The sequence below is a fragment of the Hemibagrus wyckioides genome, linkage group LG08 (genome assembly GCF_019097595.1).
Source record: "Hemibagrus wyckioides isolate EC202008001 linkage group LG08, SWU_Hwy_1.0, whole genome shotgun sequence".
In the NCBI taxonomy this organism is placed as follows: domain Eukaryota; kingdom Metazoa; phylum Chordata; class Actinopteri; order Siluriformes; family Bagridae; genus Hemibagrus; species Hemibagrus wyckioides.
The window spans coordinates 13,709,771-13,726,037 of record NC_080717.1 but is presented as its reverse complement, the minus strand read 5'-3'; the positions used below and the strand labels follow the sequence as shown (position 1 = coordinate 13,726,037).

The 16,267-nt window shown below is 40.2% G+C and overlaps 1 protein-coding gene across 12 annotated transcripts in view; it reads left to right on the top strand.

The window, feature by feature from the left end:
- Nucleotides 1–16,267, top strand: part of drp2 (dystrophin related protein 2) — a 171,416-nt gene that overhangs the window by 93,326 nt on the left and 61,823 nt on the right. For all 12 annotated transcript variants that reach the window (XM_058396900.1, XM_058396894.1, XM_058396899.1 and 9 more), the window contains 8 exons: nt 170–438; nt 907–1,053; nt 2,278–2,356; nt 5,397–5,457; nt 6,283–6,344; nt 6,648–6,722; nt 7,206–7,407; nt 14,605–14,690. In XM_058396900.1, the coding sequence (XP_058252883.1) occupies nt 170–438; nt 907–1,053; nt 2,278–2,356; nt 5,397–5,457; nt 6,283–6,344; nt 6,648–6,722; nt 7,206–7,407; nt 14,605–14,690 (981 nt within the window). The remainder of the gene's footprint in view (nt 1–169; nt 439–906; nt 1,054–2,277; nt 2,357–5,396; nt 5,458–6,282; nt 6,345–6,647; nt 6,723–7,205; nt 7,408–14,604; nt 14,691–16,267) is intronic.

Here is a 16,267-nt window from a genome sequence, read left to right as displayed (position 1 = left end):
CTCAAATTCCACACATTTTTAAAAATACCTCAGGACAAATACTGTATTTACTGTGAGCCCACATAATGACAGGACATCATCTTTTATACAGATCATTCAACTGGAGCTGAATCACTTTTCACATCTATTGTCTCCTTTGTTCCTCTCCTTCTTCTTTCTTTCTATACAGAGTTGTCTCCAAGGCGCAGGATGCAAAATGTGAGCCGCTCGGTTTGGAAGCAGGCAAATGTGGCCAGTGACCTGTGGGAAAAGCTGACAGCACGTTGTGTAGATCGTCACCGGCACATGGAGCGGACACTAGAGCGGTTGCTGCAGATGCAGGCAGCCATGGATGAACTGGCCAATGCTCTGGAGCAGGCTGATGGCGTAAGGCATGCCTGGGAGCCAGTGGGTGATCTCTTCATTGATTCACTGCAGGACCACATTGATGCAACAAAGGTACTGAGAGTACAGGATTGTAATCAGGTCTATACTGACTGCAGTAATGATGTAGACTGATTCAAGAGGTGTTAATCTTATTTGTTAATAGTCATTTGCTCTCCATATGTGGTTACTGCAACTGATTTCCTGAAATGCACCACAGTGACTGAGATCTTCTATTCTGTGACCTTTTGCTGATAAGGACATTGATTGAAACTGTGTGTATCCAGTTGCATTATAGTATAATACATAATTACAAGGTCAAGCTTTTGTCTTTAAGCATCATGCTGTCCAAATTTTTTTTGCCTATTTTTCCCAGTTTTTCACATGGAGCAGAGGATACTCAGTTTTTGTTCAAACAGGACACCTTTGAGAGAACAGACCTCTAGCTGTTCAAGCATGCTGGTAGCCATATCTTAACTTTTTTCATCTGTCTCCCTCCTTCCCCTCATCTGCCCCTTCTTTCTCCTTCTACCATCTCTTTAGCTGTTTAAGGAAGAACTGACTCAAGTCAAGGAAGGCATAAAGCACATCAATGACTTGGCCCACCAGCTAGCCATTTCTGATGTGCACTTGTCCATGGAAAATGCTCGTGCACTTGAACAGCTCAACAGCAGGTGGAAGCTGCTGCAGGTATATAACATGCCTGTAACTATCAAATGTTTGTGAGTAGTATTGTTAGCTATATATTAGTTTGTTATACAAAGGAAAAAATGGCAAAAGAAAACAAATTGGAACATAAGTAGTCAAAGAGAGATCAAGAAATTATAAATTGGTTGGTAAATGATATGTGGTAGTATGTCAAACTCTGTGTGTGTGCATTTTAATTTATTGATAAATGTTAAATTCCTATCCGTTAAATAGATCAATCTGATCTTCCTCTCTGGAACCCACTCACTGTTATGTAATGCATTTTAAAGGCAAAAATACTATACATGTTTTTTTTTTCTCTTAAATAAATAATAACTTTTTCTTTGAGATCGTCTGTTTAATCAGTTCAGTTCAAGTGTAGTGAACACAAAAACAGACACAAAGAAAGAAGAAGAAGCCTTTATTATTGTCAAATATACATTACAGCACAGTAAAATACTTTCATCGCACATGATTTTTAAGAGGTTGGGATCAGAACACAGGGTCAACCATAATACAGCACCTCTGGAGCAGAGGGGGCCTTGCTCAGTGGCTCAAAAACCCAGAGCCAAGGTTTTTCACATATCCCAGCTTGACAGCTGGGGTATGGGTTCAGGGCCCCTGTAGCAGATAGAGTTTTTTAATGAATTAATACTTTGGGGCCCAGAGACAGTAGCTTGGCAGTTCAGGGGCTTAAACCCCAATATTCTGATCTGTGACCCAGCATCTTAACAACTGAGCCATTACTTCCCCTAATACACAGCATTTTGACTAGTTGACAAATGCCAACACATAATGACATATGATGATACGTTAATTTTTATAAATTACATTTTGCCCAATCATGTACATAGTTTAGAAACAGGACAGGTTCACAAGGTCCTTGAAATACATGGGAAAGATGCATAGTGAGAGACAGAGAGTGTGCACATGGATTTTGTGTAAATGGATTGGTTAGCTATTGGTTCTATCAATGTTTTGATATATTCAGGGATCATTTATATTACATTTTGGTAGATACCAATGCCTTGTAAATAAAGCAAGGTTAATTGTACTCAAGTGAGCCTAAAGTGGAGAGAATTTGGGGACATGGACTGAATTATATATATTTTGTAGATTTAATTGCTACTTACAAACCCACCCCTTTACATACTCTCTACTCTGGTTCTCTCCATGCTGTCTTCAGTCTGTCTTTTTCTTTATTTCTCTCTCTCTTTGTCTTTTTAGGGATCTATTGAAGAACGCATGAAGCAGTTGCAGGATGCCCACAGAGACTTTGGTCCTGGATCACAGCATTTCCTCTCTAGTAAGACTGCTGGGTTGGGGGTAGGATTGGTCCAGAGTTTCCACTCTGTAAATTAGTAAATGAAAATTTGAGTTGAACTTAATGGTAATGACATAATAATGTGCAATGTAGGGCAGTCATCATATTTCCAATTCTGATCTATGTGATAGAATCTCATACTGAATGTACAATGATCTTGTCTGCTGTGGCAGGACTTGCTGAGAAAATGAATCATGCTGAACATTAAGGCTAGTATTGATGATGAGCAGTGATGGTCTGGGAGCTAAATATGTCGTGTATTCTGTGGGTGAAACCAAATACAAATATATTATTCAGACTGAACAGATAATGTATTCCATAAGTGTTTGGACAGTGACACAATTTTCATAATTTTCCTCTCTGTACCACCACAATGGATTGGAAATGCAGCAGTCAAGAAAAATATTGCATTAACCATTTACAAATTTCTACCATTGTTTACATAGTTTACATAGTCTATCACAGGCTCAAATGATCTGAATCCAAATCATTTGCAATGAATGATTACTTGTAGTCTGGAACCCATAGACAACACCAAATACTGACTTCCTTTCCTTGCAATTGACAGGCTTTTACTCCAGCAGTCTTAAATTGCTGCTTGTTTGTGTCTCTTTCTCCAGTTGTCAGAGGAGGTCAGACAGGAGTCTCCTTGGACAATGATGTTTGCAGATGACATTGTGATCTGTAGTGAGAGCAGAGAGCAGGTGGAGGAAAACCTGGAGAGGTGGAGGTTTGCGCTGGAGAGAAGAGGAATGAAAGTCAGTCATAGTAAGACTGAGTACGTGTGTGAATGAAAGGGAAGGAAGTGGAACAGTAAGATTACAGGGTGAAGAGGTGAAGAAGGTACTGGAGTTTAAGTACTTGGGGTCAACAGTCCAGAGTAATGGAGAGTGTCGGAAAGAGGTAAAGAAGCGAGTGCAGGCAGGTTGGAAAGGTGTTGGGAGTTCTGTGTGATAGAAAAATTTCAGCAAGATTCAAGGTGAAGGTGTACAAGACAGTGGTGAGACCGGCCATGCTGTATGTTTTGGAGACAGTGGCACTGAGACAGAGACAGGAGTCAGAGCTGGAGGTAGCAGAGCTGACGATGTTGAGGTTCTCTTTGGGAGTGACAAGGTTGGACAGGATTAGGAACAAGTACATCAGAGGGACAGCTCATGTTGGACTTTTGGGGGACAAAGTTAAGGAGGCCAGATTAAGATGGTTTGGACATGTTCAGAGGAGGAAGAGTGAGTATATTGGTAGGAGAATGTTGGACATGGAGCTGCCAGAAAGGAGGCAAAGATGAAGGCCAAACGGGGGTATATGGATGTAATAAATGAGGATATGAAGCTAGTGGGTGCAAGTGTTGAGGATGCAGAAGATAGGGATAGGTGGAGAGAGATGATTCGCTGTGGCGACCCCTGAAGGGAAAAGCTGAAAGAAGAAGTAGTAGTTTGGGTCTCTGTCTCCATTCAGTTTTGTCTTCAATAAGTCTTCATGCTCATATGGGTTGAAATCAGGCGAATGACTTGGACAATTAAGAACATTTCATTCCCTTGCCTTAAGAAGCTCCTGGATTGCTTTCATGGCATGTTTTAGAGCATTATTCATCTGTACTCTGAAGCACCACCCTATCCTATTTGCAGCATTTGACTGAATCTGAGCAGAAAGTATAGCTCTATAGACTTCAGAATTCATCCTGCTCCTTTAATCAGCAGTCATGTCAATAAAAATGAGTGAGCCAGTTCCATTGGCATCCATACATGCACATACCATGACACTGGCTCTACCATGTTCAACAGATTATGTAGTATGCTTTGGATCACAAGCTCTGTTTTCCTCTTCATACACTTCTCTTCCCATCATTCTAATACAAGTTAATATTGGTTTAGTCTGTCCAAAGAATTTTGTTCCAGAACTGGGCAAACTTTTTTAAATGTCTGTTTGTCTTTGTTATCTTTTTTTCAACCTAATTATGCATTCTTAACTTTCATTGAGGTAGGGTTATTCATGCACTGCACCAAACCTGTCATGATGCCTGTCAGCACTCTACATCATTAAGACCTCCCATTCTTAGTCACAATGAATACCAAGTTCTTGATGGCACTTGGATTTTGCTCAATTCACACCCATAATCCTCAGATCTACTGGGAAGAGTGGGAAATCACCTTCTGGTCCACACATTTTATAACACACTGTCTTCAGGTCCATAAACTGTTGTTCCCTTCCATATCAGTTGAAATAGGTTTGGCACATTTTCTATAAAAGATTCATTCAGGGCTTCAGCATCATTTCAGCTCACTGCTCTCCTCAAAAAAGGGTTCAAGAAGCTTCAGTGTAAAATAGCTGATCAACCACTCATTTGCCCAGCTCAAAGATGCATTAACCACTGGTGGTGGCTATACTGTCCCAGAGGTTTGGGGAGAAACCTGTGGCCATCTCCCAGAGAAAATCTCTGCCTGCAGAGTGCAACTATGACACTATGCAACTATGACCTTGGAAAAGTGGCAACACTGGTTAGAGGGGGCACTGTATTCATTTGTCATTTACACAGACCACAAGAATCTGGATTGCAAAATTGCCAAAAATGTTGTGGAATCTGTGAAATTGTTTGCCAGAAAAGCATTTTAACATGAACCTGTAGCTTTCTCTGCCACCTGACATAAATGATTTAACACAGGAAATGTATGGTACTATGAAATGTTTGGAGTTGGGGAGAATTAAATTTAAAATGTCTTTAGCCAAGGTGTATGTAAGACATTATGACACAGCTGAACCTGAATCACAGTGTTAGGACATCTTTATTGCTGTTTAGGTCTTTTACAGGGTATTCATTGTGAAATGTTCCCTATGTATTCTAAACCCTAAACACATGTGCTGTTGTCTTTTGCATTAAAGTTGTACACCTAGAGGAGTTCTACATGTGCCATTGGGAATTTTGCTAAGAGTTTTTCATGCATAACATGTTTTTCAGAATGATTTTGCTCTGTGTGTTTCTTCTCTTCCCTCTCTCTCTTCACAATCTTTTCCACACTTTCTTTAGGTTCAGTGCAGATACCTTGGGAGCGTGCCATATCCCCTAACAAAGTGCCATACTACATCAAGTAAGTTCAGTCGGAAGCCATCTGCAGTTGCTGTGCAGTGGTAACTATGAAAAATGCAGTAGTAAAAGATATCAGATTATCAGGCAGAGACAGAAGGGAGTGAGATTCATGAATCCATTGGAATTACTGTTCTCTGGTGCAGAAAATTATTGTGCTTTAATATGTTAAAACTATAATACTATTTAGAACACTATTTAGAATTCAGATAGTCTGCTGTGTTTTCACAAGCAAATGTCCCCATGGCACCTGACAAACTGTCCATTGTGGACCACACTGAGCTTTTTTTTTTTTTTTTTTTCTATTTGTGTATTTGTTGTCATATTAGCACACACAGTGATACACAAGCAGCAGTTTGGCTGTGCAGTTTGTTATTCTAATACGAATGGATTTGCAGTAATGCAGGCTGTGGCTAAAAGCTGTTAGTGGTTTATTTGAGTGGAACAAAAACTACATGAACACATGATCATATGCACTCTTATTTTGACCTTTTTTTTTTAACCACATTTTGCACAATTTATTTGTTTGACACCCATTAGCTCAAGATCTCCTATCACATGACAGCCAACAACTTGGGAGTGTGAAAGCTATCACAGGCTTCCTCTAAAACATGTGAAGACAGCAATAACATCTTTCACAAACTGTTGATCATGCTACGTCACAAGATAGCTGAACACAACTGATTGACACTAGAGGATAATGCCATTAGGTCTCTTGAAATCCCAGCCATTGCTGGATGTGATGATGTCAGGGTTCAGACTGGCAAACTCTTCAATGATTTCTTCGTTTGTGTTGTTTTTGCCTCCTTTTTTGTGTCATCTGCTCTAGCCACCAGGCACAGACAACCTGCTGGGATCATCCAAAGATGACAGAATTGTATCAAGCACTGGGTAAGACAAATAATTGGTCTTTTATCTTTCTGTTCCTGACACACAATATAGCAAATTTTCTTACATTAAAGCCCATTTGCCTAATGAGAAACCTTGCCAAATCGGGCCCTTATGACTGTATCTAATATCTTTAATGAATAAAGTGTTGTGTGTGGTAATCTGAACTTACATAGAAACCAAAGACATTGATGATGTCATTTTATATGTAAGAGCAGGAGAGGGAGTCTTAGCTAATAGGTTTAAATAGTGTTCATAATCCTAATAATTGTTCTCTCTTTTACCTGAACTTTATTTCTCTTAAAGCGGACCTGAACAACATCAAGTTCTCAGCATACCGGACAGCCATGAAGCTACGCCGTGTGCAGAAAGCTCTAAAATGTATGTCTACATGGTGAAACTTTTTTCTTGCATTTTCCCTCTCAGTAAAGTTCATGTTGCTTAATTAATATTAACAATTAGTACAAATAATCATTATACAGAGTTATTGAACAGCTTAGTTTAAGGTTTTGAGTGATTTTTATTTGGGGACTTTCTCTCACAGGTGTAGAGCATGTCGATTGCTTTTAATGTTCCTGCCACATATGCACCAATTGCAGCACACTAACTGAGCATAGCATAGCAGAATAGTCTCTTTCACACTTGAACCCTTCTGTGCAAGACCTTCTCTACAGGAAATGCTGAAAAACTGTTGTCTATTAAGAGCTGCTCTCATGATATATCATCTCATTATCTTATCCAATTGAGCCTAAATCCATCATTGGATTTAGACTGTGCATTTCATGGACATAATCACTATTTAGTACTCTTTTAAGGTGCAAAATGTGAGTAGGTTTTATATATTTGGTATATGTGTGTGTATAGTGGATCTGCTGAAAGTGACCAGCATAGCTGAGATATTCAGGGAGCAAGACCTGCAACATAGTGAACACATGATGGATGTGGTGGAGGTGATTCATGCCCTCACTGCTCTGTATGAAAGACTGGAGGAAGAGCAATCAGTACTCATCAATATACCACTCTGTGTGGACATGTGCCTCAACTGGTTGCTCAACGTCTATGACAGGTACTATCCCATTATGCACAGCCATTCCTCATTGCTATTTCTTGATATGTTTGACCTCATGATACACTGAATCTCATTTGTATTTCAGTCACACCCACTTCATCTTTGGGTACTTCTCAAATTAGAGCTTCTGTACCTCCCTCAAAGAAAGAACCTAAAAAAGAGCAAAATTTCAAAGTATGTGGAATAGAGCCATAAGCCCCCATACTTGATCTGCCTGCTAAAGCTCATGATTGAGAATGTTCATATTAAAACTTAGGTTCTTAGTTTCTTAGGTGTATATTTATTTTTTACTTATACATCATACATTTTTAGTGTCTCATAACGACCAGCTGCTAATGGCTGGGAATCACTGCTTTCATCCTGCACTTAATTTTAGCAATTGCTAAGTTTGCTGTGTAATAAATACTGCCAGTGAATGGAAATGAGCTGGGTTCATATGAATGATAATGTTTAGTGAATGATTCATATTGAGGCATTTAGTCTGTTCTATATCTGTTTTGGTCACAGCTATTCCACTTCCCTACATTACTTTATTCACTCTGCTACAGTAATGCCTTGGGATCAGTCATTGTTACTTAGTAATGAACTTGAGAGGCCATGCAATCACTAACAACTTTTAGCAATAACGGTGATTCTCAGATAATTCTCTATTTTCTGTTTATTGAGACTTACATCGATCAGCCATAATATTATGAGCACTGACATGTGAAGTGAATAACACTGATTATCTCCTCATCATGGCATCTGTTAGGGGGTGGGATATTTTAGGAAGCTAGTGAACATTTTGCCCTCAACGTTGATGTCTTAGAAGCAGGAAAAATGGGCAAGCGTAAGAATTTGAGTGACTTTGACAAGGGCCAAACTGTGATAGCTAGACGACTGATAAATCACGTTTTCTTTTTGGATGGCCAGGTACGTGTTTGTCACTTATCTGGGGAACACATAGCACCAGGATGCACTATGGGAAGAAGGCAAGCTGGCGGAGGCAATGTCATGCTTTGGGCAATGTTCTGGAAAACCTTGGGTTCTGCCATCCATGTGGCTGTTTCTTTGACATGCAACACCTACCTAAGCATGTACACCCTTTCATGGAAATGGTATTCCCTGATAGCTGTGGCCTCTTTCAGCAGGATAATGCACCATGCCACAAAGCAAAAATGGTTCAAGAATGGTTTGATGAGGACAACAACGAGTTTGAGGTGTTGACTTGGACTCCAAATTCCCAAGATCTCAATTCAATGGAGCATCTGTGGGATGTGGTGAACAAACAAATCTGATCCATGGAGGCTCTTAGAGTCTTAGAGGACTTAAAGGATCTGCTGCTAACATCTTGGTGCCAGATACCACATCACACCCTCAGGGAGCTAGTGGAGACCATGCCTCGATGGGCTGTTTTGGTGGCAAAAAGGGGACCAACAGAAGTGGTCATAATGCTATGGCTACTCGGTGTATATACAGTATCTCACAAAAGTGAGTACACCCCTCACATTTTTGTAAATATTTTATTATATCTTTTCATGTGACAACACTGAAGAAATGACACTCTGCTACAATGTAAAGTTGTGAGGGTACAGCCTGTATAAATTACAGCCTGTAAAAAGTGTAAATCTGCTGTCTCCTCAAAATAACTCAACACAGCCATTAATGTCTAAACCGTTGGCAACAAAAGTGAGTACACCCCTAAGTGAAAATGTCAAAATTGGGCCCAAAGTGTCAATATTTTGTGTGGCCACCATTATTTTCCAGCACTGCCTTAACCGTCTTGGGCATGGAATTCACCAGAGCTTCACAGGTTGCCACTGGAGTCCTCTTCCACTCCTCCATGATGACATCACAGAGCTGGTGGATGTTAGAGACCTTGCGCTCCCCCACCTTAGGGTTCAGGTCTGGAGACATGCTTGGCCAGTCCATCACCTTTACCCTCAGCTTCTTTAGCAAGGCAGTGGTCACCTTGGAGGTGTGTTTGGGGTCGTTATCATCTTGGAATACTGCCCTGCGCCCCAGTCTCCGAAGGGAGGGGATCATGCTCTGCTTCAGTATGTCACAGTACATGTTGGCATTCATGGTTCCCTCAATGAACTGTAGCTCCCCAGTGCCGGCAGCACTCATGCAGGCCCAGACCATGTCACTCCCACCACCATGCTTGACGGTAGGCAAGACACACTTGTCTTTGTACTCCTCACCTGGTTGCTGCCACACACGCTTGACACCATCTGAACCAAATAAGTTTATCTTATCCAAGTTTATCTTGTCCAATGAGATCACAGGACATGGTTCCAGTAGTCCGTATTCAGTAATCCGTAGTTGGCTTGTAAAAAGTAGTCTGCTTGTCTTCAGCAAACTGTATGTGGGCTTTCTTGTGCATCATCTTTAGTAGAGGCTTCCTTCTGGGACGACAGCCATGCAGACCAATTTGATGCAGTGTGCGGCATATGGTCTGAGCACTGAAAGGCTGACCCCCCACCCCTTCAACTTCTGCAGCAATGCTGGCAGCACTCATACGTCTATTTCCCAAAGAAAACCTCCGGATATGACGCTGAGCATGTGCATTCAACTTCTTTGGTTGACCATGGCGAGGCCTGTTCTAAGTGGAACCTGTCCTGTAAAACCGCTGTATGGTCTTGCCCATACGTGATGCCGCTCAGTTTCAGGGTCTTGGCAATCTTCTGATAGCCTAGGCCATCTTTATGTAGAGCAACAATTCTTTTTTTCAGATCCTCAGAGTTCTTTGCCATGAGGTGCCATGTTGAACTTCCAGTGACCAGTATGAGAGGGTGTGAGAGCGATAACCCCAAATTTATCACACCTGCTCCCCATTCACACCTGAGACCTTGTAACACTAACAAGTCACATGACACCGGGGAGGGTAAATGGCTAATTGGGCCCAATTTGGACATTTCCACTTACAGGTGTACTCACTTTTGTTGCCAACAGTTTAGACATTAATGGCTGTGTTGAGTTATTTTGAGGGGACAGCAAATTTACAGTTATACAGGCTGTACACTCACTACTTTACATTGTAGCAGAGTGTCATTTCTTCAGTGTTGTCACATGAAAAGATATAATAAAATATTTACAAAAATGTGTGGGGTGTACTCACTTTTGTGAGATACTGCATACAGTATATATAAAAGGTTTTTGTTGTGTTAAAAATGAAACCACGCTAGATAATGTGAAATTACAACCTATATTAAAGTGAAAAGCAATGAGAATTAAAATTGAAAAATAAATAATAAATAATACAATTTTTTTTAAAAAATGAAAAACATAAAAATGTATGATATCAGGTTGCATAAGTGTGCACTGTGTAAATGTGTCAGTGTTGTGATCAACCAATCACGTTAACACTAGGGATGCCACAATACTCAATATAATATTTTGAACCGTTCGGTACCACCTCCACAGTTCAATACGTGTATGTGAACCGCGGTTTTTCGGTTTTTCCTCAAAACAATAATAAATAAATAATAATAATAATAATAATAAGGTGTTTTTTTTTTTTTTTTTTTTTTTAACCATGCGCTGCACCTCCTGTTTGCCTGTACTCTAGGTCTAGGTGCTGAGACAGACACACCTCCCCGCGAGTAAATATCCAATCAGTGAGCGCTAACGTTAGGGGCGGTAACCATGCTTGTTATGCTGGTGTCAGATTTCACTCTAACCCTGGAGAGTGGTTAAGTGAGACAGAAATATGAAGAAGCAGTGCCGTGATTCAGATCTGTGGTGTGGGAACATTTCGGATTTGTTGTTGACTATGATGCCGATGAAACAAAAACGCTAAACAAAAAATGACTGTGTTTAAGCACTGTTCCACACGAGTTACCTACTGACATGGAAATACTTCCAACATGACCGCACATCTGCAGCTCGCGTTACACACTACCGACACGGCCTTTTTTCCCAACCTCTACGAAAAAACGTGCAAAAAAATTGAAAACGCTTTGGCTAAAGCACAAAGTCTTGCTCTAATAACAGATAGTTGGACGTCGGGGGCAACAGAGTGTTATCTCACAGTGACTGGTCATTACAGAGCGGATTAGGAATAAAGAGCGCCGTCCAAACCCGTCTCCTGTAATAAAGTCATACAACCGCTAATTTTTATATCTCACTATTTTCAGCACACTTTCATTGTGTAAGTTGATTTTTGCATTTAAGTAAAATAAAGAGAATTGCAACTAAAACCAGTTTTTTTCTTCTTAACATACTTACTGTTCCTGTCACCTAAGCAAAGAATAATGAAAATAAACACACTTTAATTTGCCAAGCCATCCAAACCAAACCGAAAACCGTGGGTAAAAAACGCGGTACGTATTGAACCGTGGGTTAACTGTATTGTTGCACCCCTAGTTAACACTATATCTGACATCAGTTAAAGTGACTAACCCCAATTAAAGCTGTTCCTATAAGATTTTTCTGACATCTTCTTAGCAACATTCAACTGGTAAAGCCATGGGCTGCAAAAAGCTTACAAAGCAAATATGGGATCTCATTATAGAAAATATAAACTAGGAGAGGGTTATGAAAAGATTTCCAAGACACTGAATATACCATGGAACACTGTAAATACAATAATCAACAAGTGGAGAAAATATAGGACAACAGTGACATTGATGAGTTTGATGAGAAGACCAGGAGAAAACTGGTCAGAGAGTTTGCCAAGAGGCCTGCAGCAACTTTAAAAGAATTGCAGTCATTTCTGGCAAGTACTGGTTGCCTATATGTGACAGCAGTCTCCTAAAATCTTCATATGTCTGGGCTACGGGGAGGGTAGCCAAACAGAAGCCTTTTTTTAACCAAAAAAAAAACAAACATCCAAGCCCAGCTAAAGTTAGAAAAAAATATATCCAAAATACCTCCAAAAGCCATGTGGAATGGCCATTATGGTCTTTGGGGCTGCTTTTCTTCAGCTGGAACTGGCGCTTTAATCAGGGTGAAGGAAATAAGGAATTACCTCCATCCAGATACCTGTCAATTTTAAGCACAAAACCTTAAGGCTTCTGATATAACTTTTAAGATGAAGAGAGATTTCACCTTTCAGCATAACAATGACATGAAGCACACAGGAAAGGATTGGCTCTATCAAAACCAGATCAAGGTTTTCTATCAAAATAAGATCAATGGTTTAGACAGACCTCAGATCTAAATCCAGTTGAAAATCTATGGGTTGACCTGGAGAGGGCTGTGCACAGGTAATGCCCAGCCAAGTTATAATATAAATTGTTAGGTTAAATTGCAACATAAACTCCATTTCCCAGCATACACAGGAGCCTACAAACATACCTGCACTTGCATCCTACTTTGAGTCTGTATTCTAATATAATGGGGAAAAAATATGGAGTTACAACATATAAAAATTAAGTGACAAACAATGCTCTGAACAATACTCTTCACACGTCCTGACTATAACATGGAGAGTGGCTAGATATAGGGAATTTGAAGGCTAAGTCAACAACTTTGAGACCAAACATTCCTGAATAATTTTTTGCAGTGTGGAAGGGTGCATCATTTTGCTGAAAGAGGCCACTGAAAGTAGGAAATTAAGGAATACTGTTGCTAGACTTCGCAACCGACATGCATAATTGAGCCTTGGGTGCCCATAACCCTGTCGCCAGTTTACTAGTTGTCTTTCCTTGGGCCACTTTTGGTAGATACCAACTACTACATACTGGATACACCCCACAAGACCTGCCATTTTCTGATCCAATTGATTATCACAAAGAATTTGACCCTTGTCAAAGTCAGCTAGATCCTTACACTTACCTATTTTTTTCTTTTTTCTGCTTTAAACACATCAGCTGTTCACTTGCTGCCTAATATATCCACCACTGGACAGGTGCCATAACAATACCATTGTAATGAGATTACCAGTCAGTTTAATGTTTATTGGCTGTTTGTTGTGTGTATGTGTGTGTGTACATACATACAAACACACCTGCTGGGAATACTTTCTACTAGATTTTGCAACACACTGCATAAATAAGCAAAATTATCAGGCAGGAGAATTGAGAAAATTCAAAGCTTGAAAGTACTGAAAAGAAATATCTATAAACAAGTTTAATAATAATAATAAATACTATAGAAATTTAAATCTAAGATATTTCATTTGCTAATATGTCTTTTTTCTATGGACAATACTGGACAGTTACAGTGATAACATATGAGATGAAACATCATTGATCTCTGTCTTTCACTTCTTGAGGGAACATAACATAATGCTGATATGAAGCTTGCTATGAAGATTGCATAATTAACTACAAATTCAACAGAAAGCAGCAACAGAGTCAGGATCAGAAATAGGCAGTGTGGTGTAATAATAATTCACTTCAAACTGAGACAAAAGCAAATCTATCTGACTCCAATCACAATATTGACCTGGCAAACTAATGAACAAACTTAAACTAACTAAGGAAAAGAAAAGATTTCTTCAGACTGGATGGTCGCAGAGATGAGGTTTATTGTAATCAGAGCTGAGTACAAATTTCAAGGTGTTCACATGGCATCACATCAACCCCACAAAACTTCAGTTTCAAAGATTACTGTGTATATCCATGTTCCTTATCACACATGATTACATCAGCCTAACTCCTCAAGTCGAAGCGCTCCACCCATTTTTCTTTTATGGAAGGTTTGGGCTTTTCCTACATATCATAATATTCTACTTTTACATTTTACATTTCCCATTCAGCTTAAATAGAAAACATGACACTGACACTGACACATGGACTGACACTGCTCTTAGTAGTCTACCTGACATTGACTCTAACTTCAATTACAATGAATGCTGCTGTGCAGTTTCCATCTGTTTCTGATAAGACTAGATGTTAATTCATTAGCTACACAAAGGCTATCCATGCTAAACAGATGCATCCAAACAATGTGCCCTTCTTCATGTTACAACTTGGCTTAAATAAACCAATAGCTGAAATGGTGTTCAAAACTACTCATGATAACCTCATCCTTTTAAAATGACACAGATTCTTATAGGCCTAAAAATGATCCCACAGCAGCCACAGGCTCTATCACCGCATGATGTCCCGCTGCTCAACCTTTTCTACACAAACCACCACAACTCAGCAATGTGGTTCTGTGTTCATCTGCATGAAAAATAGTTAAACAATGTGCACTCTTTCATACAGAGAATGAACAATCACTCAGTTGATGAACAAACAGTTTCTTCTTCTGTCTCCCCTCAAGTGGTCGGAATGGAAAGATGCGGGTACTCTCTGTCAAGATGGGAATAGTTAGCCTATGCAATGCAGATATCAAGGAGAAATACAGATGTGAGTAGAAAGCTCTCTCCCTCCCTCTCAAGCAAAGTTTGTCCCTTGATACATCTAGTACTGTAATAAATGCACTAACTCTAACCTTGCTCTCAGTAGCCAATGGGAATGGTGTCAAAAGAATGTTTGGGGAGACAAGTATTTTTTGTGTAAAAGTAGCTTTTTTCCTCATGGGAACATATTTTTGTCTAGGGTTAGGCTGCACAGAGTAATCAGCTCACGATTTAAGGAAATGAAATGTTCATAATAGGATCAGGAATGACATGCACACAAAAGATTGAAACAAAAAGTGTATATAGTATTGGTATGACTGTTCAACACTGAAACTTCAGGGCAGACTAAGGCTAAAATAATGAACAAAAGAGTTCTAATATTTTTGGAGCTTCCTTTCCTGAAAGAAAATCAACACAAATACAGTTGTATTTGCTGTCATTAGACACTACACATATAATATGTAGTGTATTTGTGCATGTGGGTGGATTCTGGAGTCATGTACAGGAACACTGTTGAGCAGCAAACTGATACAAAATAGCACAATGCAGAATGTTCAGTAAACATTCTGTATTCAGTATTGGTACACAAATCTCCCTAAGCTGACAATACAGGCATCACTAGCTTATTTCAAAACTGCCGTTTGTTCATGCATGAGCCATTCCTGTTTAGAGTAGGCTGGAGTGTCTGGGAGTGACTGGGAGATCTAGATAGATGATATTTAAAAAACAACACCAGATTACGTATGTAACCTGGTTCCCTGAGAAGGGAACGAGATGCTGTGTCATGACAGACATTATAGGAATGCTTTATTGAAGAAGTTGTGTCTGAAGCTCTGTGTAGCACACGCCAATTTAAAGGCTCGGATAGGACGTGATGAAGGCAATATGTGCCAATAAGTCCATATAAGGGTATCTATGTCACATTACTCTAGCTTCTACTGGTCTAAAGGAAGCATGAGTGGACGCCCAGGGTGTGGCAAGCGATGCAGTCTCTCATTACACTCTCAGGGAACTGGGTTACATGCGTAACCTGGTGTGGTTCCCTTTCGAGGAAACTCAACACACATGGGAATGTCAATACCCACGATGTCTGTCCCAGGGGCCGTGAGAGAGCATGAGCAAACCAGGAATAGAACATCAATTAGCCCTAAAGTACCTGGGACCCTGGAGTGGGGTCCAAGTCCAGGTTTTAGAACCTGCTAAAGATGTGTGGAGAGGACCAACCAGCCGCAACACAAATTTATTGGAGGGGAACACCCCTGGCCAAGGCACTGGATGAGACAATACCCCTAGTAGAGTGAGCTCTAACACTAAGAGGTAAAGCAATATGGCATCCCTCATAGGCCTGGGTAATGGCCTCTACTACCCCACTGCTTAGAGACCAGATTGCCCTTGTTCCAGCTCCCAAAGCAGACAAACGAGGAGGACAAACGCCATGAGCTTGAGCAGTGGACATAAGTTCTCAGGGCCCTTACCGGGCAAAGCAAGTGCAGCCTTTCCTGTTCCACTGACTCATGGGGCGGAGGACAGAAGGCCTGCAAGATGACCGGACGACCGGCCATCCCGGGCAGCTTGGGGATATAT